This window comes from Cucurbita pepo, chromosome 2 (assembly GCF_057944985.1).
Source record: "Cucurbita pepo subsp. pepo isolate OVF chromosome 2, ASM5794498v1, whole genome shotgun sequence".
Lineage (NCBI taxonomy): Eukaryota > Viridiplantae > Streptophyta > Magnoliopsida > Cucurbitales > Cucurbitaceae > Cucurbita > Cucurbita pepo.
In genome coordinates, this window is record NC_141799.1 from 13,210,288 (window position 1) to 13,238,025 (window position 27,738).

Here is a 27,738-nt window from a genome sequence, read left to right on the forward strand (position 1 = left end):
TATGTGTCCCAACAAAGAGATGTTTTTGGACTTCAAAAAGTTCAATGGTGGAGTTGTCTATATGGGCAATGATAGTACTTGCAAGATAATGGGAATCGGCTCAGTACAAATCAAGATGTTTGATGGGGTTATACGAAAACTCAAAGATGTGAGGTATGTTCCTGACTTGAAGAAAAACTTGATTTCACTTGGCGTTTTGGATGCGAGTGGTTATCGCATCATTTTGGAAGGAGGGAATTTGAAAGTAGCTCGTGGAGCTTTGGTGGCAATTACAGGAACTAGAAGAGGTAGCATATACTACCTCAACGGAACCACAATAATTGGGCATGCTGCTATGGCAAGTTCGAAAGAACAAGACATATCGAAATTATGGCACATGCGACTCGGGCATGCTGGTGAGAAGGCGCTTCAGACATTGGTGAACCAAGGAGTCCTTAAGGGTGCCACAACTGGAAAAATTGATTTCTGTGAACATTGTATATTTGGTAAACAAAAAAATGTGAAGTTTGGTACAGCTATACACCAAACAAAGGGTATTTTGGATTATGTTCACACCGATGTATGGGGTCCCACAAAGAATGTCTCATTGGGAGGAAAGAGGTGGTTTGTCACCTTTATTGATGACTACTCGAAGAGAGTTTGGATGTATCCCATGAGGCACAAAAACGAGGTTCTCCAAATCTTCCTAGAGTGGAAGAAAATGGTAGAGAATCAGACGGATAGGAAAATCAAAAAGCTGAGATCAGACAACGGGGGAGAATATACTTATGATCCATTCCTTAAAGTATGCCGAGATGAAGGGATCGTTCGACACTTCACTGTTCCTGGTAAGCCACAACAAAATGGAGTTGCTGAGAGAATGAACCAGACATTAATAGAGAAGGTTCGATGCATATTGTCTCAAGCAGGATTGAGTAAGGCATTTTGGGCTGAGGCTCTCAGTTATGCAGTTCACTTGGTGAATCGTTTACCTGTTTCTGGAAACGGTGGGAGAACTCCGCTTGAGGTATGGTCAGGTAGTCCTGTTAGTGATTATGATAAATTGCATGTGTTTGGGTGTCCTGCTTATTATCATGTGACAAACTCAAAACTGGATCCTAGAGCAAAAAAAGCCAAGTTTATGGGCTTTAGCAAAGGTGTGAAGGGCTATAGGTTATGGTGTCCAGAAACAAGTAAAATTGTTAATAGTCGAGATGTGACATTCGATGAGTCTGGAATGTTTTTGCAGAAAATTGAAAATAATGACGAGGCATTGAAGCAGGTGGAGAAGGTGGTGTTCTCTCCTGATGTGGTTGCTCCTACCGAAGAACCTATTGATCAGGTAAATAATAACTTTGATGTCTTAGAACAAAAAGAGCAAAGTCTTGAGGAGCAAAGCCTTGTGAATGAAAGAGTGGAGGAACCTGAGTCAATCGCCAAGAATAGACCACGAAGGGTAATTCGAAAACCTGCAAGGTTTGATGATACGATAGCATATGCTTTCTCTTTGATTGATGGAGTTCCTAACAGCTACAAAGATGCTATTCAGAGCCCGGATAGCTTACACTGGCAAGAGGCTGTGAATCAGGAGATAGCATCATTGGAGATAAATCAAACTTGGGATTTGGTACCACTTCCAAAAGGTAAGAAGGAAATTGGTTGTAAATGGGTTTTTGCAAAAAAGGAAGACTCTTCTGGTATACGTTATAAGGCTCGACTTGTGGCTAAAGGTTACGCACAAAAGGAAGGTATTGATTACAATGAAATTTTCTCACCTGTGGTAAAACATTCTTCCATTCGAATTTTGTTGGCTTTGGTTGCTCAATTTAATCTTGAGCTTGCACAACTTGATGTAAAAACTGCTTTTTTGCATGGAGATTTGGAAGAAGAAATATATATGGCGCAACCAGTTGGTTTCCAAGTAGTTGGACAACAACATTTAGTATGCAGATTGAAGAAATCTTTGTATGGGCTGAAGCAATCCCCTCGCCAATGGTATAAAAGGTTTGATCATTTCATGGTAGAGCATATGTATACTCATAGTCAATTTGACCATTGTGTGTATTATCGGTGTCTCGATGATGGATCGTTTATCTATTTGCTCTTATATGTTGATGATATGTTAATTGCTTCAAAGAGACAGATGGAGATTGATAAGCTCAAAGATGAGCTTTCTAAAACATTTGAAATGAAAGACTTAGGCAATGCAAAGAAAATACTTGGAATGGAGATAGAGCGAGATCGGAAAAAAGGTACAGTCTGGTTGACTCAGTCTCAATATCTACGCAAGGTATTGTCAAGATTTAGTTTGAATAATTCAACCAAACCCGTTAGTACTCCACTTGCTCCTCATTTCAAGCTTAGTGCTTCCATGTGTCCAAGTTCTGATGATGACAAAAGGTATATGGAGAACATTCCTTATACAAATGCTGTTGGTGCGTTGATGTATGCTATGGTGTGTACTCGACCTGATCTTTCACACGCAGTAAGCATGGTGAGTCGTTATATGCATAATCCTGGTAAAGAGCATTGGCAGGCTGTAAAATGGATTCTTAGGTACATTCTTGGCACTATTGATGTTGGTATTAAGTTTCAAAAACAAGAAATGTTTAAGCTTGACAATCGTGTAGCTGGTTATGTGGATTCTGATTATGCTGGTGATTTGGATAAGCGACGATCTACTACGGGTTATTTATTTACTATGGCTGGTGGACCTGTTTGTTGGCGTTCAACATTGCAGTCTACTGTTGCATTGTCTACCACTGAAGCAGAGTATATGGCAGTAACAGAAGCTTTTAAAGAAGCTATTTGGATGCATGGTTTGATCAATGACTTGGGTATTTTGCAGGAACATATAGATGTATTTTGTGATAGCCAGAGCGCTATTTGCTTGTCAAAAAATCAAGTCCATCATGCTCGTACAAAACACATTGATGTCCGTTTTCACTTTATTCGAGAAATTATTAGCAAAGGGGATATTCGGTTATTAAAAATTGGAACAGCTGATAACCCTGCTGATATGTTGACAAAGGTTATCACTCGTGAAAAGTTCTGGCATTGTTTAGATTTCATCAACGTCGGAAGGGAGTAGTGTGTTGACATGGTAGCAACCAAATTAGCTATAACTTGGAGATCTTATGACAAGGTGGAGATTGTTGAACACTGTCATAAGCCCTATTCTCTAGGACCAAGACCTATTCTCAAGGTCTTTTTTTGGCTTGTTAGTTTATCTTTAGGTTTAACAGAAGGCTATATAATGCCATTCTTTCTGCTGTTGAAATTATCAAGTTTTGAGTGTCATATTGTATGTCTTGAATAACTTTGGTGTTGTGAGTACATTTGTTCCGCTTTCGGCGCACAACAAACTATTATTGTCTTTTTCTTCAAGTGTGACGTATAACATGAGGTGAAGACTATTATATTTGTAATCTTCGCATATACGAGATATTAACTACGTTGCATTCGAGTTTAGAGCGAACCAATATATTTGTAACCAAGTTCTTGGATTGCTCTTTTGTAGATAACATGAGAGAACATCTCGTGCTTTTTTAGTTAATGACCAAACAAAAAGAAACCATAAATAAAAGAATTGTAACAGTTCAAGTCTACTATTAATAGATATGGTCCGTTTTCCCTTCTAGACTTGCTCCAAAGTTTTAAAACGGGTGGATTGTAGACAGATTTTCACACTCTATAAGGAATGTTTCGTTCCCCCTCTCCAACCGATATGAGTTTTCACAATCTACCCCTTGGGGGCCAGCGTTCATGCTGGCACACCGCCCGGTGTCTGGCTCTAATACCATTTATAACCGTCCAAGTCCCCCGCTAGTAAATATTGTCCTCTTTGGAATTTCTCTTTCGTACTCCCCTTAAAAGTTTTAAAAAAGTGTCCACTAGAGAGAGGTTTTCACACCTTTATAAGAAATGTTTTATTCTCCTCTCCAACTGATATGGAATCTCATGTGAATCATTTACAATTTGGCTTCTTATCTAATACCAGATTTTTTAGCATCGTATCGGTTATGGTTGCACAATACTACTTGAGAACAAGTATAAGTAAATGAACACTATTGGTCCTAGAAAAAGAAAATTGGAACTTCAATCATCCAAGCCAATGGAAACATAATGAGACATACAATAAAGCTTTGATACAAAAAAAGTGCATGATTATTTATCTCATATAAAGAATCATATAAGACATAATGAGACATACAATAAAGTTTAGATTAAAAAAAAAGTGTATGATCATTCAATCCCACATAAGGAATCATTTGGAGACATAATGAGACACATTAAAGCTTGGATTAAAAAAAAGTTCATGAACAATAAATCCCACGTAAAGAATCATATTATTTTGTATAGAATGAAAAATTGAAGTATAAAATAAGCACTTTATTTTTTAATCGAATAACATTTTGGTCGAGCTACAAATTAAATTATTGCATTACAACAAATGTAATAGGAGAGGAAACGGGTTGAGTTGGATAAATTTTTTAAACTAACTTAAAATTTCAAGCGGGTTGGATTGATAACTCAGTAATCCAAAATTACAACTCAACCTTCCATTTCCAAGTTGGATTGAGTTGGGTTATTAGATTGAGTTGAATCATCATCTAAGCGTTCAAAAAATGAAGAAAAATGAGTGATGAAGTCAGACACACGTGGACTTTCTCAAAGTACTATGATGATAGGTCCAAAAATCTAGGTTTGTTGGGCCAATTGAACAAGGTTTGATATTTTTGTCTAGTTTGACCTATTTTCTCCTAATTTTGGAAATTACGATGAGGGTTCATTCTAGAGATTTCGAGAAATTTTGAGTGGAATATGGGTAAAGTTTGCTAGCAAAGCAATGTTCGAATGAGATATTCAGCCATTCGAGATTTTTGTTCGAAATTTGCTTGTAGGGTTGATTGAAATATAGGACTGAATTTTGAAGACGGATTGGGATCGAATTGAATGAATGGATCGTTGATTACTATATTCCCGTACCTCTGATGTATGAATTATGTATGATATGAAATTATATGAACCTTGAATGGTTAGGAATTTGTCACTTAGTCCTAAAGAATTTGACAAAAGTCACCACCAAACAAAAAACACCTTTCCCCAAAATGGCTGGACACTAATCATTATGTCTCTAAATTAATCATCGGCTGCTAATTACAAATCTCTTTTCCATTGCTGCTTTCATCCCATACAATAATTCTTGCCCTTATTACCAATTCACCCTTACTATTTTGTTGAACCCTCTCCACAATTTTGCTAGAAAACAAAGCGATTGAATTTTGCTTCAATCGATTAGAGGAAGAACTCGACACCGTCGGTCGTGATTCTAAGAGCCAACGACACAGATAAAGACGCCGACGATCACCTCGATGGATCATGAGGAAGATAAGAGGTTACAAGTTTGGCATACCAATTAACACACAAAAAACAACCACCACCAATCCTTTATTATTAGAATGAAACCAAAGGCAAGGAGACAACAACAAGCAATGGGGCATTGCGAGCAACAAATACTCGACCATCCCTTTTATTTATCTAATTATGCATCCATTCATTTATTTATTTAATTATTTATTTATTTGTTGAAGGGATAAATTCAATTTGTTGAAGCTTCAGCCTGTCGCGACCTTAAAAATTGGCCCTTCGCATAGATATGGCCCATCTTGGTTCTCTTGGTTTCCAAATACTTTCTGTTTTCATCTGTAATGGGTGTCACCACAGGGACCCTCGCTGTCACTGCCAAACCATATCCCTTCAGCCCCTTGAACTTCGCGGGGTTGTTTGTCATCAACCGCATTGTTCTAATCCCAATATCTCTCAGCATCTGACATCATCCACAAATAAAAAAACAAAATCAAATTTAATATATAGTAAGACTGCGTCGAGTTGAGTTGAGTTGAGTTGACTGACCTGAGCTCCGACTCCATAATCACGGGCGTCGGCAGGCAATCCTAGCTCGATGTTGGCTTCGACTGTGTCGTGGCCTTGATCTTGTAAGTTGTAGGCAAGCAGCTTGGGGCCAAGGCCAATGCCTCTTCCTTCATGACCTCTTAGGTAAATAACAGCGCCTCTTCCAGCCTTCTCAATCATTTGCATTGCTAAGTCTAGTTGGTTGCCACAGTCGCATCTTGCCGACGCGAATATGTCGCCAGTTAAGCATTCGGAATGGACCCTTACAAGCACATCTTGACCGTCCCCAATGTTTCCCTGTTGAAATAAATCGTGGAGAAAATTTTCTATTTATAATCATTTACCGAATCAAATAGATTACAAAGAAAAAAAAAAGTTGCAATAAATGAATACAAGATATTTACCTATAATAAAAATTCAAATATGATATACAGAATATCCTCAAGATTTTGGATGTCACTAAAAATTTAACTAACTTCGAGCAAATATTATTATTTTTTAGGTTAAATATTGGGTTTTGAAGCTCACCGACCACCAACAATCATATGTTTTTGATATTTAAGGATGTCATGAGTTAATGAATGCATTATTCCTCAAAGAAAACAGAGTCCATTACCTTTACAAGAGCCACGTGCTCAATCCCATCTAGATTTGAGCGATAGCAGTGAGCATAGAATTGGCCCCATTTAGTTGGCAGCCGAGAAATAGCAATTCTTTCAATCAAATTTTCCCTCTTTCTTCGGTATCTACCAAAATAAACAGCCAAAAAATTAAGTGAATCCAAACCCGACTCAAATTTTTTATAGTTCAATACATAAGACATCAATTACGACCGATCGACATGACTTACCTAATCAAATCAGTAATAGAGACTATTGGGATATTCTTTTCTGAGGCCAACTTTCTCATCTTGGGTAGTGAAGCCATGGAGCCATCTTCAGGGTCAACAATGGTTGAAAGAACAGAAACTGGCCTTAACCCAGCAAGGGAAACTAAATCTACAGAAGCTTCTGTGTGGCCAGCTCTCCTCAGAACGCCGCCGTCTCGGTACCGGAGAGGAAACACGTGACCTGGCCGTCTGAAGTCCTCAGCCTTAGACTCAGGTGATGATAAAGCAACAATTGTCTTAGCTCTATCTGCAGTTGATACTCCTGCTGATGTCCCATTTTTCAAATCCTGTCTCATCCAAACAATAAATTAGTAACACTCAAAGTAATAAACCATGCCTAACATGGGTGCGGTCATGTATAATAATTTAATCAAGAGGTCAGAAGTTCAAATTTCTCATGCGTACTACGTACCACAGTGATGGTAAAAGTTGATGTCTCGTTCCCATTATCGATGGATATTATGGGAAGCTTAAGCCTTTCGAGATCGTCCTCTTTCATACCCACATAGAGTATGCCTGAGCCATGTTGAACCATGGTTGTTATATTACTAGGAGTTGTAAAAGAGGCAGCCATTACCAAATTCCCTTCCGTGTCCTCATTTTCATCATCCACAACGATCACAAACTAGAAAACAATCAAGTTTTTTTGGCCATTAGGAGAGAGAAATGCATGAGGAGAGAGAAGAGAGATGCATGCAAAAAGGGTAAGAGAAGAAAAAGAAAATTAATAGAAAGACCCATACAAACATGCCACATCCTCAACTAATAAGTACAAAGAGAAAATAATTTTTGTTCCTTTGTAACCTTCTAGGATCACAGGTAGGTTCGGGAAGAGAACGAAACATTTTAACGGATAGGTTTTAAAAATTTTAAGAGAAAAACTAAAAAAAAAAAAACAATATTTACTAGTGGTGGGTCTGAGTTGTTATAAATGATATCAGAGACAGACACTGAACCGACTTTGTGTCCTGAAGGGGGTGGATTGTGAGATCTCACACCGGAGAACAAAACACCATTCGTAAGGATGTGAAAACCTCTCACTACCATATGCTTTTAAAAAACTTTGAGGAGAAACCCGAAAAAAAAAACGTAAAAAGAACAATATTTACTAACGGTGGACTTGAGCGTTCCAAATGGAAAGAGAAATGGATAAGATAGAAAAAAGAATTAGCGTGTAAGTAAGTATTATCCATAAGGAAATGGACATTTGGCAACCTTTCCTTGGCTAATAGCATCAAGGGCGGTCTGAATGGAAGAGTAGCCGTCAGATGGGCAGTCAGGATCGTCCTCATCATCAAAGAAATCAACAACATCGGGCGTGGTTTGAGCCTCAAGTCCTAAAGCAGCCGCGGCAGCAGGAGCAGCACCGTTACCATTTTTAGCGGCGAGGTTGTCATCAAACAAGTCAGCAGCAGCGGAGCAAACAAAACGCAGCCCTCTTAGCTTACATTTGCCAATCTTAGGATGAGGCAAAGCAGGGCGATTAAAGCTACAAAGAGAACAAGTTTAGTGTGGCACGTAAATGAGCACAAAATTAGGGGTGAGTAGGGAAAGAAGCGTACCTTGAAAGAGGCAAGTTAGTGAAACGGGGAAGGAGAGGGTGAGAAAGAAGAGCAGAAGCCATTGAAGGATTGAAGGATTGTATTGTATTGTATTGTATTGTATTGTGGAGATGGTGTGAGGGAGTGTGGGATTGAAGAGAGGGTTTAAAAAGAAAATAATTGGGAATTATTCTCATCCACAGCCCCATGCTCACAGCCTCAACATGGGTCGGGATAAATAAATTATTAGTGACACAAAAAACGTGGCCACAGTTTTTCTTTTTTATTATTATTATTATTATTATTATTATTATTATTTCAGATCTATGAAATGTTCATGAAATTATTATAAATAAAAAAAAATGTCACAATCTACCAGATTGCTCTGCATTATCGAGGTGAGAACGTGAAATTCTAAAAAGTTTAAATTCACTTACAAATTCAAATGTTTGGATTAAGAAAAAAAAAAGTGAGAATTTATGATATTATTAGCTCTGGTCTATCAGACCGTTCCTGATTACCGTAAAAGAAAAGAAAAAATCTCTTGTTGTAAGATCTCCCTCTCCGACAAAATCGTCTATCGATTGTCGTAAGGGTTCAAGGCATTCGGTTGGGGGTGTTATGTGTTGAGGATTATTGGGAGTGAGTCTCACCTGAGTTAATTTAGTGGAAAATCATGAGTTTATAAATGAGGAATACTATCTCCATTGGAATGAAGCCTTTTGGGGAAGCCGAGGGCTCCAGAGAAAAGAGTCGAGTCTCGATTAAGGGGAGGCTTATAGGGTACTTTGTTCGAGGAGATTGTTGAGGATTATTGGGAGTGAGTCTCACCTTCGTTAATTTAGTGGAAGATCATGGGTTTATAAACGAGAAATACTATCTCTATTGGAATTAGGCCTTTTGGGGAAGCCCAAAGTAAAGTCACGAGTCCTTATGCTCAGGACAATATTATACCATTGTGGAGAGTCATGATTCCTAACATTATGTTTATCCAGTCTTCAATATTACTAAGAAAGGAGTTGTCGTTGGAATCCAAATAAGTCAATTTTCAAATTTAATTTTCGTCAAAATTTCATCAATTTCGTTATAAAGATTGAGTTCCCCCATTGGTTGGGAGGGGAACGAATTATTTCTTATAAGAATGTGGAAACTTCTCCTAGCAGACACGTTTAAAATCGTGAGGTCGACGACTATAGTAACAGGCCAAAGGGGATAATATCTACTTACAAAATGTATCGGAGGGTTGAATTTGTAATTTAATCATTTCCTAATACAATATTACATAACATGTGCAGTAGGAAGTATTTAAAGTTTTTTAATATCAATAAAATCACATTGAGAATATAATGTTTTAACAATCGAAAGATTCTCAAATCAGCAAGATTTTGAATGTAGGGTTTAATCAGATAGATAATATTATTTAAAGAAATTGAGAACAAAAAAAAACGTGGATCTGAGGAATGCATCGGATGGGATGCATTAATGGAATGCTACTCTTGATTATACATATTCCATATGTTTTTTAACCCATTGTGTAACACCTGTTTTTTTAATACTTAATTAATAAGCTACAACCAATCGATAACGAATAAGAATCGATCTAACGTATCTCATAAAAATATTATAATTTAAGAAAGCTCGTAAAACGATTTTCATGATATAACATATACATATTTATGAGTTACAGAACTTACACAAGACATGTAACGACCCTGATCCACCGCTAGCTGATATTGTCCTCTTTGGACTTTCCCTTTCGGGCTTCCCCTCAAGGCTTTAAAACGCGTCTACTAGGGGAAGGTTTCCACACCCTTATAAGGGTGATTTGTTCTCCTCCTCAACCAATGTGGGATATTACAATCCAACAGTAACGACCCGAAATTTTCTACTTAATTTAAGGTTGCTACTGTATACGTACCGTAAACATTGAATGCGGAAAATTTCATTACAATTTCATAAAACATAATCTTTATCTTAAGGGTGTGGAAACCTTTCCCTAGCAGACACATTTTAAAGCCTTGAGGGGAAGCCCGAAAAGGAAAGCCCAAACAGGATAATATCTGCTAGCAGTAGATCTGGGTCGTTACAAATAGTATCAGAGCCAGACACCGGACGATGTGTCAGCCTTCTCGCTGTTCTCTGAAGGAGGGTAGACACGAGGCAGTGTGCCAGTAAGGGGTAGCCTTCTCGCTGTTCTTCAAAGGGGGGTAGACACGAGGCAGTGTGCCAGTAAGGACGCTGGGCCCCAAAGGGGGTGGATTTGGGGGTGGTCTCACATCGATTGGAGGAAGGAAAGAGTGCCAGCGAGGACGTTGGGCCTCGAAGGGGGGTGGATTGTGATGTCCCACATTAGTTGGGGAGGAGAACAAACCACCACTTAGGTGTGGAAATCTTCCCCTAACAGACGTGTTTTAAAGCCTTGAGGGGAAGCCCAAAAAGGACAATATCTGCTAGCGGTGGATCTGGGCCGTTACAAGACACTAATCTATTATAGCTACATAGTCCTTTAGATATTCACCGTCACTAGTCATGCAAGCTTATATACTATTTGAAAAGAAAACATAATATAAATGAGTATAAAAATATTCAATAAGTAGGTTAATTAATTATGGATTCTCAATTTTTCATCCAATCATAATTGAAATCTATGTACCATGTTTTCTAGCTTGATTTTTCAAAGGTTATAGACTAGGTTCTTTCTCTTAAGTTAAAGACTATTATCACTGTCGTAGTTATGTTTCAGTCCGCTCATCTAAGCTCATTTCATGTTCAAATAATCTAGCTCATCTGAACTTATCTCAATCATCAGGTTTACTCAGGTTTAAATAATTTTGAGATCAGGTTCGCTCGAGTTTAGATAATATAATACACATGCATGCACACACACCGATCCTCATGCCTACCAACTACTATAATATTATGTCAGTCACAACCGATAGAGACGAGTTTACTACTAAAGGATAGTTGAAGACCTCCTAACCGTTTTCACCTAATAACCTGATGTCACTACGTATTATTTTATGCTCATTATATTAGTCATTTGAATAGAGATCGATTCACTACTATATTATAAGTAGTTGAAAACCTCCTAATATGTATTATTTTTTTAAAAAAAATTAAATATATTTTTTCAAAAAAAAAATTAAACCGAACTTTATTAAAAACTAATTAGTTTATTACCGTTATGTATATACATATATATATATATATATATATATATATATATATATATATATATATATATATAAAGTATAAAAATGAATTTGAAAAAACATCTTATTAAAATATATAATACTTAAAATAATCTAAAACTATGCTTCAAAAAATAATTCAATTGGCTAAAAAGTAACCATATTAATCTCAAATGCCTTTGAAAGTGTTTGAAACCGCTCCCAAACAGTCGAAAATAATAAAGAATGGCCTGAGCATATCAAACCCAAGTCAGATGAGACAAAAAGTCGAGCGAGAGACGTTAGAAAACTTATTCTCTGATTGGTTTTGAACAACCGCCAAACAATTGTTGTGACTTAACTTTTCTTTTATTTTTTTAAATTTTGGGTTGCTACAATGTATTTGGACGAGCTTTTGGGTGATATACCGATAGATAAACAAAGAATAGAGATTTGAATCTTAATCGAGAGAAAATCAAAGGCTTAAATTAAGAGGGTTGTGAAGAACATAATGAGGATATTTTATAAGAGCATAAACGTGTGGCACCATAAAATGTTGACATGTGTAATGTAAGGTTGCCCCATGCAAGCTAAAAACAAAGGCAAACCCGAAAGGGAATCAGAAGATGATAACAAAAAAAGAAAGAAGATTGAGGTGGGAAGAAAGCCACCAATTTGGCATCCCAATGAAAACACACAAACCACCACCAATCCATTGCGCCAAGGCCAAGGAGATAGTAACAGGCAATGGGGGCCATTACGCCCAAAACATGATCGACCATCCCTTGTATTTAATTCTTTTTTTTAATCAACTATTTAGTTATTTTAATGCCGACCAAATCAATTATTTGAACCTTACTCTCTCGTGTTCGGTGTCCGTATTTACACGATTAAGATGTTTTGAACTATCCAATTCAAATTATTAATATTCGATTAAGTCATATCATTTTTTTTTTCTTTTTGTTTAAATTAATTTGAATTATTGAGAAATTAATTCGAGTTTAGCGCATGGGTTGGAAATATTTTGGTTGGATCAACCCGACTTGAAAATATAGTTTACAACTGAAACCAACGTCACTGTATCCTACTTTTACGAAATTTAAGAATGTTTGATGTTTTTTTTTTACATATATTAGTAATGTGTTGTGACTCATGATATTTTAGTTTCGTGAGATTTTATTTCTTAATTGTCACGACCCAAAATTTGAAGTTTAGAAAACCAAACGGCTTATGTAATGAAAACATGTATGAATGATGACAATGAAAATTTCAAAAAAAAAAAATTGTAAGAATGTTTACAAGTGTAATGTATGAGACTGCTTACAAAGAACGGGATCAAGATACAAGAGTTATAAAGTATGACATCCTATGGCATGCAGACACACTAGACGTCTTGGGTCGACACCCCTCTATGGTTGCAAAGCACTCGAGCATCCCATTGTCTCAACAACCAGCATCAACTACCTGAAAAACAATGAAATTTCTTCCGAGTTTTTTCACGAAACTTGTGTGGATTCACTCTAGATCATCATATAGAAATTCAAGACCTAAATCCCTACCAATCTCACGGTTTTTATTTTTCTTCCTTTTTATTTTATTTTTCTTAATTCGTTGGAGGTTTCTCGAGTATTTTTTCCCTTCTACACCTTATTAATTCGGGCATTACGTTTATATAATATGTATTTTGTATAAATAAGATTTTTTTAATATTTAAAGAAATGTACAACTAGAAAACCTTATTCAAGTGGCCAACCCAACACAACCGATATAGATCACATCCGTAAGGAGTCTTTTTCATAGACATCAACCCTTATTTATTCTCTTAGTTATAAACAAATAAATAATCTATTTCTCCATCTTTATACATGTCCCACTTAATTGTTAAAACATCCTAAAAATCATATTAGATTATTATTTAGTTTAAAATTTTTTATTTCTCCCACTTAAGTTTTTACATACTTTTTAATTAGAAAACGTTAAAAAGAATATGTATATCTTTATATTAGAATTAATAGGTTTAAAAATCCGTATCTTCAAAAGGCACATTCCATTGAATTTATGGCTAAAAAGATGCTTTCTAATTTGATGTGTCATGGCAGAAGACACGTTCCAATACGGACAAAAAAAATAATACCACGAGTTTTTTTATTCTCTCTATGGCTAGTTTTTGTTTATTTTGTAGAAATTTACAACCCTCCTCGGGCACTAATTTCATTCCCAAGAATACGGAAGTTCGATTTCTAACGAAGTTACTTTGACTACAGAACCATACCCCCGTCTCTTGGTGCGAATATGGTGATCGGACCGAGGACAACTCCTTCGACTATGGCTCTTTTTCTTTCTCGAGAGAAACCCTGATAATAATTAAGTACCACGTGAACCATTAGCACAGAACGAAAAGAGGATACAATTGAGGCAAAGAACAGAGATCAATATTATACAGAACTAATATTTATTATTCACAACTGAAAATCCTAAACTAAAACCACCATGAATTTAGTTCTCATAGTAAAACAAACAACACTTCGAGAATTATCACAGTTTTCATGACACAGAAAATACTTGCTTTGTTGCTGCTGCTGCTAGTGCTGGAAGGGATTTTGTTTACCCTTCATTGTGACTGCGAATGAAGATTTTGTTAGAATCCCACAACACTCTCATAACACCAATTTTTACCTCTGCCTCATGAAACGAGGTGCCCGTGGCATCGGACGGGTATGGAAGAACTGTGTTTTTATCAGCCTTCAATTCATCAACATCAACAACAAACGTTTCGAGTTCTTCCAAGTTTCTTCCGTACCATTTACCATGCACCTGATGCACTTTTCCTCTTGCTACCTCCTCTCCGAGCACGTCTACAAGCATGACATACCGGCCAGGCTTGCAGTGAGCAAATTCTGTTGGACCAATGTCGAATTCAGTGGTTGAATTCTTAGAGTTGTTGGATGTATTAGTTCTAGAAGTCATTCTTCGATCTCGTCCTGTGTTAGGTACATGTTTGTCTTCACAAGGGCTATCAGGTGAGTCACAAGATCCAGCTGTTGGTCCCCCTTGCTTATCTGAATTTGCACTGTCAGCTTCTAAGGTTGCACGGATATCCCTAGCCGTGCGTGCTAGCCTCGCTTTCCTATTGTTCAGCCTGTTCACTCCATAAGTAAAGATCGATAAAAACACAGGCCAAGATGCTGAAACGCACAAGAGAGAGATAGAGAGAGAGAGAGAGAGAGAGGTTGCTCACCAATTTTTAAGTTGAGCTGATGTAACCTCAGAACCCTGAGAAAGACAACATATAAATCACTTAAACAGGAAGATGTTATTGGCAATAAGAGAATGGAGTTTTAGATTAATTTGACGTACATAACGAACTAATTCATCTGCCCAAAACTGGATTAAAGCTGGATTTCTCTGCATTTCAGGTTCATCCAAGAGGGCACTCTCAATCATCGTGATCTGCTTGTCGTTCATTACAGTACGTTTACGTTTTCTTCTATGCTTCTCTTCACTGTGAACATTTTCAACCTTCTCTTCCTCTAGATTTCCACTTTGTTCAATTTCTTTGGCATTCTCATTGGACTTGGAAGAATCAACAATGTCCATTGGCTGAATACTATTCCTTCCTCTAGCAGAATTTGTGTCAGATCCACTAGTTTCAACAGTCTGTATATCTCTCTCGTCCCCTTTTGGACATCCAGATGCTTTTCTATCAGATTCATCCTCATCCTTAGCTTTAAGCCCATTCAACACAGCATCACCCTGATCACCTCGTTCAGTTTCAGCACAGTTTTCTGTTTCTTGACAAGCAGAAGTCTCGGACATTCCTTCTTCCTTCATATTACCATTTCCATTATCATGATGTGGAAGTTCTTTCCCTAAAGATGGCAAGCAGCCTTCCACACTTAGCGCATCCTATAAGAGATCAAATTTTCATACTTCATTACATAATAACATGTTCCCTACTATTTCATATTATAGGTGGAAAATTATCAAATTTAGATTTGGAAAACTAGCAGCTAAAGTCAGGCACATATCTAGTGATCAACAACAATTAACATTTAGAAGCAAACATATCTATTGACTAAGATAAATGCGCCATTTGACATATAGAAGGAAACATGATCATATATCACATGAAAAGAAAAATTTTAGAAATGAAATCACTCCCCAAACTAACAAGCCTACATTTCATTACCATCTGTGATTCTGTATCAACTTTAATAGCTGAGATTTAAAAAAGATAAAACCTTCGAGGAACAAGCAATTATGAAATTGCTACCATTTTTTTCTTCTCATTTTTCTTTCCAGAAATATGAGTCAAACAGAAACTCAAAGCCATTGATACAATAAATAATTTCTCATTTTACCCACAATTCTTATAAGGAAATTTGAAAAAATTTTATCCAGCTCCCCCCACCTCACCAAAATCTTCCATTTCAGCCACATTTCTTTTGAAACCTTATAAGGGTTTTAAACTACTCTCTCCTTCGCTCTTGTTCTTCCACTCTCCTGCCACTCCCCACCAAAAGCATGAACTGTAACAACCCATGCATAGGATTCATATTAGGATTTATTATCCGGATTCGGTGCAGATTAGGATTTGGAATCCGGATTCGGTGCCTGATGACCCTAGCATTCCCCTAGATCCACTACAATATGGTCATGTTACTTAATCCTCGCTTTTAAGAGTGAAGACTATCCCCAAAAACTAGCATGAGTCTTTCCAGCATGTTTTGTCTTCACTCACATGCATCTTAAGAAAATTCTCAAGAGGTCACTATAACATATAATTGCTCCCAGCAAAGCACGCTTAATTATGGAGTTTCTATGATTGAGCCACCGAAAAGGAAGGTACATGTCACTAATCCAAATCATTTGATTTCATCAGGGACGCAAAACTAATTTCTTTCATTTATCTATTTTCTGGGTTGGAAAACTTATCCCATGTCATCTACTCTTCAAATGTGAAATTAATTTGATCTCAAAGGAGACATAAAACTAACTTCTTGCATTTACCTGATTAATGTTGTTAACACCCTGTAATTTCAGTAATGGTTTGTCTTATATTAAAGTGCAGGTTTATGAATTAAGTTTCTCGATCTATTGAACTAGATTCTTGATTAAAGTAGCAATTTCATAATTACATAATGAGTTTAAGTTTTAGTCTAAAAGATAATTAAATTATCCACTAAAATATTTTTTTCAACAAAAAGAAATCCAATTAGAACTTCGACTTGAAATGAGGAAATTATGAAATTCTATTGGGAGTTGGAAGTTGAATTTGACTCCTATTCAAATTAAATCTTCATAGTCTCTATAACGTTGAAAATGGCCGACATTTTAATGTTGTTTTCAAACATGGCAATATGGTCAAGAGGGTAGTAATATGGTCACAATTAAGATTTCATGACGATATGGCCAAAAAGAAAAGTTCTAATGATAAAAAAAGTTGTAGGTTCCACGTGTTTTACATTCCGAGTCTAAGAGAAAATCAGGTCGTTAAATTGGTATCAGAGTAAAGTTAAAAGGACAGTTTTGGTAATGTTCCCTTATTAAGTAGAAAGGTTAACAAACAGAATAACACAATAGCCCAAAGACCACGTTAAACAGCTTTACCTGAACTCTATTTCCTTCAATTTCAGAACAAGTAATCGCTTTCTGTAATTGGTCATAGAACACTCTGCAAGAGAAATTAGCTAATCACATAGACATTCAAGCAAAAGTGCATGATGGAAAGCAAGAGAATGCTATAAATTAATTGTAAAAATAGAGATAGTTGGGGTTCACTTTATGTGCATGGATAAATCATCATTGCCTCTGTGAATGAGACCCAGAAAAATGTTTATCTACAGTATATGCTCATAAGAAGAAAATCTATCCCTTAAAGCTGAGTCATATGTACACTTCCATTACACAACAAAATTCAAGAACTTCACAAAAACAATTATTTTATTTTAAAGGTCAAATATTACCAGGAGACCTACAAAGGATGAGAAGAGTATTAATGGTCGGTTCATTGCATGAATGCATATTTCAAAAAGAACCTGCTATGACTTCGGTAAGAATTTCCTTTTCTTTTGCAAGAAGCAAAAGAAAAAAAAGGATGTTGAATCTCCATAAAAGTACAAAAGTCAGTGGAAAGTGAACATTAATTCTCAAGTTTAAAGTTTCTGAAGCACATTGGATGACACCCCTGCAGTCGCCTATGGCTTCCAACTTCATCTTGATCTTGTGCCTCCATCAACTTTTGAAACTTTCCCTACCATCAATCTTCTCTCCCTTATCTTATTGGTCAATCTTACTTGAGGCTTTCCATTTATTACCCAAGCTTCATAACAGATTGATAATTAATAGTAACTCTAACTAGTATTTGTTGCTTCTCTGAAATCAATCTCAAATGAGGGTCACCATACACTATTCCTAATGTTAAATAAAGGAAGTGTAAATGGTTGTCATAATTGATTATTTACTGAAATAGAGAAGACTAAACAAGGTAGATGGACATTAAAAAGCATAATATAACAAGGATGATTTGACTTTAGCAATGAAATTTGGTTGTCTCAGTGGAAAAATGCATCTCAAAAATTTGATGAAGATACAAGAATTAAGTTGGGACAAGCTAAAGATTTGAAAAGCAAACACAGAAATTGGAGGCAGAAAGGAGCATGGATATGTACAATCAGCAAAAATGAATAAACAGATGCATAAGAGTTCACTGAAGAGTGCTGCCTGTGTAAGATGCTGTTAAGAATATCAATACGGATATATTGCGGATGTTATTAGGATATTATTAGCGGCGTCACTGTAATCATATAGGAAGTTTGTAGGAGTAGATGGTTGTAAATAGGGGGAATTGTGGCAATGGCTATTGCCAGATTCTCTTTTAGATCACAGTACAATTTCAGTTTGTTATTTTGAGATTGTAATCCTAACAAATGCATGTTATTGTAGGCCAAAGTATTAAACTGTACATGTATACCCTTGTTCATGTAACATTTAAAAGTTAATTTGACAAATATTCCCTGTTCTCTTCAAAAGTAATTTTAATTATCATAAGTTGGCCAACATTTCATGAAGAAGAAGAATGTGGACGAGATTAAATCACCTTAAGAGCTGAACATCCTCTTCATTTAAAAAATTAGGAATTAAAGATTCTGCCTGGCTCAACAGTGAACCTGAACACATACAAGGCACTCATAAGCATGAACAAACAGTTGTAAATTGGACTACTTTTGAATGGACAAGTTAATAAAAACAAAAACCACTAGAGTAGTACTTACGCAGATTCCTGCAAACATTGGCGGCTTTTGAACCGTCAGGGGTAACAGAAAGTCCAGGTAATGATTTGACAATATCCATTTTTAAACAGTCGACAAATCCATGAAGGAATAGATTTCTTTCCTGTTCTGTGGAAAGAATAAGATTATAAGAATATAGTTAAATACACTTGTGATTCCGAAGGATACATCGTCAGGAATGAAGAAATGATAAAGCATTAACCTTCACAGATGGTTGGAACGAAACAGTGGAGATTCGCAATTACTTTGACAAATAACGATGTTCTCTGATGTGCATAGGAAGCTGGGGCCATAGTGCTTGGAATCAAGGTAAAGTCCAAATTTTTTGGATGTAGAATGCCCAATGAAAAAAAATTATCCAAAACCCAGCCAGCTGCTGCAAAAGAATCATATTCAAGAGTTGCATCTTCTTCCTTAACAGGGAGATCAGAAGAACACCAGCTGGATAGAAAATCTCCATGGGAGAGTGAAAACACTGCTGTCAAAACCTTAGTCTGGAACAACAAGCCAAAGCCACAGTTACCAAATGTTCAATGGATATGCTTCCAGGCATGCATATGGACCTATGGACACTACATGCAGTAATTCATAGGTAGAACCGCTCTACAACGTTTATGCATAAAAGAAAAAACTGATGAAATTGAAATTTCTATGATTTTTGTAGATCGTTTAGTTTTTTTTTTTTTTTTTTTTTTTCCCTCTTTTTTGGGACAAGAAACTGGTAAGGGAACTTCATTAAGAACTCAAAAAAGGAAAGCCTAAGGGCAGGGGTACAGGTAACACCCCCAAGCACTATAACAAAAGCTATCAGATGAAATCTTTCCAGTTTGAAATAATCATGGAAAGACTAATTACAAACTGAATCTTTGTGATCTGCACAGCACCAAGAAGCCAAATTTTTGCAGATCATTTAATTATTTCCGTATGAATTAGAAACAGTAAGCTTATGATCATCCCAACAGGGCTATGGAACTGAAGAAGGAACACCAGTTTATAAACAAGGGCTTACAAAGTTAACGGTGATGTAAGATCGAAAATTGGAATCATCTGAGAAGATATCAGCCAGGCGCATAGCATTGAGTTGCAAAAACCCTATTGGGTACCTCTTTTCTGAACAAGAAGCTAAATTTTTGGAATCCCTACTAAGTGCATTCTTCAATAGCTCAAGAACCTGAATGATGAGAACAGTGTTACTGGATAGCTGTATCATTGAAAGAGTTCTTTGAACGCATAAACCATGTAAATTTTATAGCAATAGCAGTCATCTACAGGATGATAATGCATCGTCTAAAAAATGAAGTCCACAAAAATCAGTTGTAAAATGAGTTTTCATAAAAACTGACAAGGAGGTCTGCTTCACCGGGACATAATAACAGAAACTTCATTCTGTTCCAACTCTTTTACTACGGTCTAGGCTAGTTTTACAAGGGGAATTGGTCACAATTGAAGTATGAATCTTAAAGTGGTAAAGTCATCTCTCCATCTATAAATAATTATCAACTCAAAGTGTTCAAAAGAATTAACCTGTAACGCAACAGACTTTGCAAAATCCAAGCTTCTCGGTGTACTGGCAACTTCATCAAGATACGAAATACTTTCTGCTTCACATAGACTCAGAAGCTGCAAAAGGAAATTGAAAAGGATTAATCCATACTAATCCGAACACCATCAGTAAGAATGAAAAGGAAGCTCTAATAGAAACTGAAGCAATTATGACTTTGAGAAGTTATGATGTACATGCTTTATTTCGTGAACTTACAATTGAAAGAACTTTTGCTTTCAATCTAGATAAGGTAGCACTAACTCTAGAAGATTGAAGATGATGTTGGGAAACGTTTAAATTCAAGATGGCTCTAGCAAGAAACAGTACACCACCTTTACAACAAAGTTCCTGAAATAAAAAGAAGTCCACGATTAATTCAACGGTAAGCAGGATGTAACTTGATCAACTAGACTACTTGACAGTACCAAAAAATTGGCATAGTATTTGAATTTGAGCCATATTTAACAAGTAGGAGCAGTTTACAACAGTTTTCCGTCTATGAGATATTTTGAACATTAACTGCTATGATATCAACCACAAAATACCCTAGACTAGCACTGTAACATATTAAACTACAGAAAATGTGGTAGTTGATGGCATGATGATGTAGCAACTAATTTCTTGTTATCTTTTGTTTTCATCGAACTTCTAAATAAATGCATCTTATTTGAACCGTAAAGATATGCAAGGAAACATTATCTGAACTAGTCACTTCTCTGCAGCAGACAACATAAAACTACCAAGTTCATAAACTACCAAGCATACAACATAAAACATAAAAATCCACATTAACATTGTATTTAATTAAAATTGAGGAACATATTATTATAATTGAATTTTAAAATTAAGAAAATAGTATTTGTATTTTGCCGTTAATGTTTTCAGTATCCCAAAATTTTATTATAAATTATAAATTAATATGAACTTACAGTAATAATTAGAACTATATTACTCATGTTTATTCCTTGCAAAGTCTGAATTTGCTATCTGTAATTTAAACAATACAAGAAAACAAAAATTTACATGAGTCATAGGACTTTTTGTGATTATATCAAGGACTATCGTCTACTCTTGAATACAAAGATAACACAAGATAACAGAAAGAAGAAACTTAATTATATCTAATTTGAAATTTTTATTTTGTTCATCATAATTGATGACAGGAATTTATTCTTTATATTTAATTCGTAATACATGTGAGAGACAATGACAACAAAAAGAAATATAATAAAATTCCGGCATGGTTGATAATTCATAATTATACATCAAATATTTCATAGCTTTTAATGATATATTTTTATTACAATACGAGAAATAAAAATTAATATATCATTATGCATGCAGTGAATTGTTTTTCTATGTTTAATTAGTTATGCATGTGAGAGAAATGACAAGCAATAAAAAAAACATTTGATTTCGATTATGGTTGATAATCTATTAACAAATATCAAATATTTCATATTTTTTTCTATTTAAAAATGTGAAATAGCTGCAACACGAGTAATTTAGTTACTAACTTTATGGCAATTGACATATACTTAAATTCTTAAACCAACGCATAAACAACACATTTTTTAAACTAGTGTGTGCATATGGAACCTTATTTCTCAATAGACGCTCACGGAACACTTTTTGTTGGCAAAGTGTCTGGAGAAACTGTAAAGAAGCTTCACACTGAAGGCATAGATAGTTAATTAGTTCTGCAATTGGAACTGTGCACGTGGAATCAGAATTCTCAGCTGACAGCCTGAGGTCCAAAACTTTAACACTCTGGAAAACTGAAGCAAAAGCTGCCTCCATAAAAATGTCTACCTGTTAAGAATCTTCAAGATCAGCCTCACTTTTGAACATTTAAATTAAGAAGGAAGAGACGTAAAATATTTCATTGATGAGATGTAAAATTACAAAACATGGGAGGAGAGCCAAGCTCAAGTTGGTGGGTAACAAAAAAAAAGGCTTCGAATTGACCAAAAGGGGAGGCTATTTCACCACGTAACTAAATCACATGTATGCCCAAAATAAAAAATGTAAAATATGTGTACCTTTGGATGTGCAATCAATACATGAACAAGATCTTGCCACTGTGATGAGATGCATCCTGTTAATAGATAGAGACTACATGCAACCAGTGACGAATGTGCCACAGAAATGGCATCAGATTGGTAATTTTCCTGTTGAAGAGCAAATCAATAAAAAGAAACTATAATAGCGTGTCAACTTCAAAAGACAAAAATCTAGCCGAACCTGTTTGAAACCTCCAAGAACGATAAGCATATAAAACACCAGGTCAAGCAGCTGCTCTGACATTTTTACGTCATCTAGCAAAATCTACAAATAGTTCTTCATGGTGAGAATGTACAACCATAAGAACCAAAAGGTTTGGAGTGATAAACAAATTTAAGGATGAAAGAGATATAAGAGCATCATATATCTTGAGCTTCATAGTCAAAGAAACACGCACCCTACTCCTGATAAAAAAAACACAAATATTCAAAAATGATAAATCTTAGTTTATAAATTGGATCTGCGCTGAAGATTCACTAACTAAAGTTAATCCTAGTAGACTAACAATATTAGTTAACTATACCTTAAAAGCATCAAGCCCCTGTTTGAATTTTGTTGATGTTGAGAAACCTGCTAGAGGTTACATTTACAAGGTTATGGATTGGGCAAAAGAGGCCATGAAGAGAGCTTGTTATGATACTAAGGCTAAATATGGACCAATATAGGAAATTGTTGATAGATGATCGGATTGCCAACTTTATTTGGCTAAAAGTACAACTGGATATTGCTTATTTGAGGTTGCGCAGGGGTTTTGCTTCAAGAGCCCTGTTATGCAACAATTGCTACATAGTGCTCAAGCTCAAAACCAGTGCATAGTTGAAATAAGAAGTGCACGCTGAAGCTAAAGACTTCTTTGTAAACCCATTAGCAATCAGGAACTGGGAAGTCAAGGCGTAGTGATGTTCTTGATTATTTTATTAGTGTCTAATCACAAGTTAATTTCACGTTTGAACTTTAAATCGTTCATTTAATATGTAGACAGCATCACACTGACCTTTCTGTGGCACTGATACTCTAATCTTGAGTTCAAGTATTTCATGTTTTTCTTGGTTCGAGAGCATCAAATTTGTTTGGCGATTGAGCATGGTAAGTATTCATTTTCAGTTAAATTTTGATTGGTGTCTAGTGCAGAAGGATTAGTTGTTATTTTCTTCTCTTTTGAAGCTTGATGCAGCTTGTTGGGTTGTTTTGTCGTCCATTTTTTTGGTCTAGTTTGGCTTTTGGTGCTTTTAGTGTTCTCTTTTCATCATCTTTTGAGGGCTTTTCTCTATAGTTCAGATGTTTATATGTTTGTTGTTGGTTGCTTTTGTTTTATTTGTCCGTTTTTGTTTTTGTCTCACTCCTTTGTGGAGTTTTATCCTTTGTACTCTCTTTTCATTTTATCAATTAAAATTTTGTTTCTAGTTCAAATAAAAAGTTCTCTTTTATCTCTCATAATTCAATTGAAAGGTAATTTATTCCAATTTTTCTTTGAGTTTATTCAAATTAACTCACGGGAGTTAGTCTTTGTGTTTGGAATGTCCACATACCCAAAGGGTTGTCAAAGCTTCTTTTTAATGAGAAACATAGTTTTCATTGAGAATTGTGAAAGAATACAAAAAGGGCATACATGAAGATAGTCCACTAAGGAGACAAACCAACTAACTATAAAAAATAAATCCAAAAAGATAAGACCCGGAAACAATCACAAAAATATTTGGTAAATGAATCCAAAGATAATCTTCACCCCTCTAAAAATCTTATTATTTCTCTGAGGCCAAATGCCAAGAAACTGCAAATAAATAAATAACCAGTGCTTCAAAGGATTTGATCCTTATCTCGAAAATGTAGAGAGACAAAATAGCCTCATGGATCATAGATCAACAGCATCTACTGTCAGAAAGAAACCTCGAACAATTCCAAAAAGAGATCCCAAATCAAAGAAAAAACTGGGCATCTCCAACAAAATAAGATTGAGATCCTCAGCCGTGTTTGTATAAAGAATGCACCAATACAGCCTTAACATAAAGAACAAGTGCCTTTAGATAGGGTCCAAAACGTTAACCCTCCCAAGTAAAACCTACCAAGCAAAGAATTTGACTTCTTTGAAATTTTCATCTTCCAAAGAATTAGGAGCCCACAAACTGATATTCCTCCTTCTGAAACTAACCGGAAAAAATCCGTAGCCTAAAGATGTAGCAGACCAAGAGAAGGCTAGGAAGAACTACCCATAGGAGGCAAGACAAACATCACATAATGAAACTTCATTGAGGATAAGTAATTTAAGTGAGGGAAAATGATACACAAAGGATTGTTACCGATCCTCCTAGAATAAAGTTTCTTACCAATCCCAATGGTGCAATTAACAAACTAAGAAAAGATAAAAATAATAATAATAATAATAAAATAAAAATAATAAACCAGACGGGAGTTGGGTTTCTATACATGCCTTTCGACCCACTCAAAAGGATGGGAACCAGTACTTCCTCATAATAACCGTATGCCCAAGGACATCAAGCATATTCCTCTAAACAATTCCTTCCCCTTGCTTGTGAAAAGCCAATTCACTAATATTAGCATACTGATTCTTCTTTTGTGTGAGACAGAAAAAAAATAGGAAAATGTATATAATTTTTTATACATGAAAAAGATACAGTATTATGAATAATAAAATACTGAAAGTTTTAAAAAGAAATTAAAGCTTTTGTAAGAGATTGTTTAGAAAGTTGAGGGGTTTTGAAGAGTATTATATATATATATATATATATATATATATATATATATATAAATATTTCAAAAAAATTAGTTAATTAATTAATTATATGAGACAATAAGGCCTATACACCTCGATCAAGACTAGAATTTAGATCATAAAACCACTAAATGGAGGTAAAATACACACAAAAACCTTTAATAAACATGTCCATGAGTCCATCTTAAAAAAAAAAAAAAAATCATTCCAATCAAGAAGGTTCAGGATGATCTCTCTCCTTCTCTCACTCTTCCTTATATCTTAATAATTCTAAGGGCATCTTAATGACGGAAATCCAGACAACTCCTGAGACAAAGAAAAACAGTCGTCTTCAAATTGATAAGTCAAACAGTGGCAATAATACCTCCATGACAAAAGAATACAATTACATAATATGGACCCTGCTACTATAGTCATCTTTCTTTTGTTCACTTAGTATCAGCTCGTCAACAACCAAATAAATAAGTGAATGTGATGAACAATTATTCTAGGACTAAGTAATCCAATTAATTCTGAACCTCCAAGAAGATAAGAGTTAGTAAACACATCTTTTAGGGACAAACGGAAACGTCAAGTACCAAAGAATTAGGTGACATTTTAAAGCCACAACCAACCTGCTCAAGTTTAGCATGTCGAGGTGCTAAATCACATAGGGAATGCAAGAGCCGCACACCACATAGTAGATATTTGAACAACGCCTCATCTCGGTCAGATGACATAAGAACAGCCATGAGGTGCAAAGGAAGGAAGCATGCAAGCTTTTCTACGTCAATCTGAAACCAACGTGATGCACAATATCATACGTCGATAAGAAAAGGTATAACTAATTAGTATTTCAAAAAGACACATAAAAAAAAAAAAAAAAAAATCTCACCGTCATCTGCATGTTGCTTTCAGATGAGTAGTGTATTGCAAAATTCTCCGAGTCCCTCAATAGTTTACTAAGTTCCTGAGAACTTAATTTATTTAATTCCTTCACCGCTGACATTAAGTCAATGGCCTGTTCATGGATAAGATAAAATTACTTCATACTGACAAAGGGAAAACAAACCATTGTACTAACAAATCATGTGCAACTTAAAATCAATTTGCATTAGTTAGTTAAAGATCAACCCAATCTCTAATTAAAAGAGAAAATAGCTGCCATCGTAATTCAGGTCAGAATTCTTACTTGTGTGACATTGAAATATGATTCCTCCTTAAATTGCCTCATCCTTGAAAACTTAGGTCTGGGAAGCATGAGAATGAACACAAAAACAGATAGAGCACAAATCAGGAAGATGTAGCAAATAAAGTAAACTTCTCTGATTTTACGACTGTTTTCAAAGAAACTTATGTATCGAACAGTAGACAACAGTAATGCAGAAACCCCAGAATCCAAATATAAGTTAGAACAAAAATAAAACATGTAAAAAGTGAACTTCTAGACAAGACAACCAAACCCCCCCCCCCCCCCCCCCCCCCCCCCCCCCCCCCCCATTCCAATTTAAACATTGCACTATACCATATACTCAAAAAGCAATATAAAGCAAGTTGAGCAGTGTAAAACTGAATCGGGGCATCTAATTGCAATAAAGACATTACAAGCTAAGACATACTTCCAGAAAACAATGCCTGCTTGAAAGTTCAGCTCAACCAAAAGAAAAAACAGAGTAATTCAGATGAACTTCACATACATAGAATTTCAAGAAAACAGAAAAAATCCAGAATCCCAAAACTTCTATTTCGCCATATGAATAAACCCGAACTATTTCCCCCCAAGAAGGGTTAGTTTATTTAGGTAAGAAGAGGAGGAGCAAAGAGAGAAGGACGCATTTTGCAGTCCTTGTGCTCTCCATGAGGAAGTTGAAAAGGTGTAGAAAGATGCATGTGGCGGAAGAGAAGAAGAAAACTTGAAGTCAAATCTCCAGTAATTCTATCAAATAGTTTCGATCCATTATAGTAGCTCGAGAGCGAGAGAAATACCGTGCTAGAAGCGGCTACCGAGCGTTTGAAATGGGTGGAAGAAGACCTGAGAGAGGGAACTGGCGTCGACGACGGTGGAATCGACGAATCCTCTGGGTTCGGAGTTAATTGGTTAAAATCACATCTTCCTGCATGCTTTAAAGTTGAATGCTCGATATAATTTTAGGGTATTTATATAACCATGCTTTCTATAAATTATCTAACCTTATGAAGTAATTACATTATTCTTTTTTATTTAAAAAAAAAAAAAAAAAAAAAAAAAAAAAAAAAAAAAACTATAATCTTAATTATATTCAAATGAGCGATTTTTATTATTAGTTAAAAAGAAAATTGTTAAGGTTTAAAATTCACTAATTTAACTAAATATTAGACAGAGTTATTTGGGGAAAAAAATTATTAACAATTTTTTGAATAAAAATTTATCAAGAGATAAATGTCGAAGACTTACAATATTTATCAAAGCTGAATATGTAATTTGATGAAATTAAACGTTTAGGATAAAAAAAATTGGTAATTTAATATTATTGTCAAAGTCGATAATTAATTCTCGTCTTCACTCCAATCCCTCCTCCCTGCTTATATATATATATATAAAATCCATGTTTCAGATAGCCTCCAGCAACAGAGAATATATCTATATATGTATAC

The 27,738-nt window shown here is 35.5% G+C and overlaps 2 protein-coding genes across 3 annotated transcripts; both read right to left on the reverse strand.

Moving 5' to 3' along the window:
- Positions 1 to 5,398: 5,398 nt before the first annotated feature.
- LOC111787059 (monofunctional riboflavin biosynthesis protein RIBA 3, chloroplastic-like) lies at positions 5,399 to 8,494 on the reverse strand. The gene is made up of 7 exons (XM_023667215.2): positions 8,347 to 8,494; positions 8,000 to 8,273; positions 7,197 to 7,409; positions 6,746 to 7,071; positions 6,512 to 6,641; positions 5,896 to 6,192; positions 5,399 to 5,809 (listed from the first exon to the last, which is right to left on the reverse strand). The coding sequence occupies exons 1-7, from the start codon at positions 8,406 to 8,408 to the stop codon at positions 5,582 to 5,584; spliced, it is 1,530 nt and encodes a 509-aa protein (XP_023522983.2). The 5' UTR covers positions 8,409 to 8,494; the 3' UTR covers positions 5,399 to 5,581.
- A 5,411-nt stretch (positions 8,495 to 13,905) lies between these two features.
- Positions 13,906 to 27,238, reverse strand: LOC111786746 (sequence-specific DNA binding transcription factor ATNDX). 2 transcript variants are annotated; one of them, XM_087121822.1, is made up of 17 exons: positions 27,091 to 27,238; positions 26,297 to 26,354; positions 26,000 to 26,125; positions 25,740 to 25,898; positions 22,575 to 22,658; positions 22,373 to 22,501; positions 21,930 to 22,142; positions 20,592 to 20,678; positions 20,312 to 20,407; positions 19,797 to 19,958; positions 18,990 to 19,281; positions 18,770 to 18,895; positions 18,595 to 18,664; positions 17,106 to 17,169; positions 14,853 to 15,401; positions 14,734 to 14,768; positions 13,906 to 14,634 (listed from the first exon to the last, which is right to left on the reverse strand). In XM_087121822.1, exons 2-17 carry the CDS (start codon positions 26,336 to 26,338, stop codon positions 14,100 to 14,102), a joined length of 2,769 nt encoding a protein of 922 aa, XP_086977948.1. In that variant the 5' UTR covers positions 26,339 to 26,354; positions 27,091 to 27,238; the 3' UTR covers positions 13,906 to 14,099. The 2 variants fall into 2 exon arrangements, with proteins under 2 accessions (XP_086977948.1, XP_086977947.1); XM_087121821.1 differs by having other exon boundaries at positions 20,547 to 20,678.
- Between the last annotated feature and the right edge of the window lie 500 nt (positions 27,239 to 27,738).

Coding starts and splice junctions, on each gene's coding strand:
- LOC111787059 (XM_023667215.2), bottom strand. CDS start 8,408: ATGGCTTCTGCTCTTCTTTCTCACCCTCTCCTTCCCCGTTTCACTAAC. Junction 8,274..8,346: donor ACTAACTTGCCTCTTTCAAG/GTACGCTTCTTT, acceptor TTCTCTTTGTAG/CTTTAATCGCCCTGCTTTGC. Junction 5,810..5,895: donor ATTATGGAGTCGGAGCTCAG/GTCAGTCAACTC, acceptor GGATGATGTCAG/ATGCTGAGAGATATTGGGAT.
- LOC111786746 (XM_087121821.1), bottom strand. CDS start 26,338: ATGAGGCAATTTAAGGAGGAATCATATTTCAATGTCACACAA. Junction 20,679..21,929: donor AGCGTCTATTGAGAAATAAG/GTTCCATATGCA, acceptor TTTTTATTTCAG/GAACTTTGTTGTAAAGGTGG. Junction 14,769..14,852: donor CAGATGAATTAGTTCGTTAT/GTACGTCAAATT, acceptor TGTCTTTCTCAG/GGTTCTGAGGTTACATCAGC.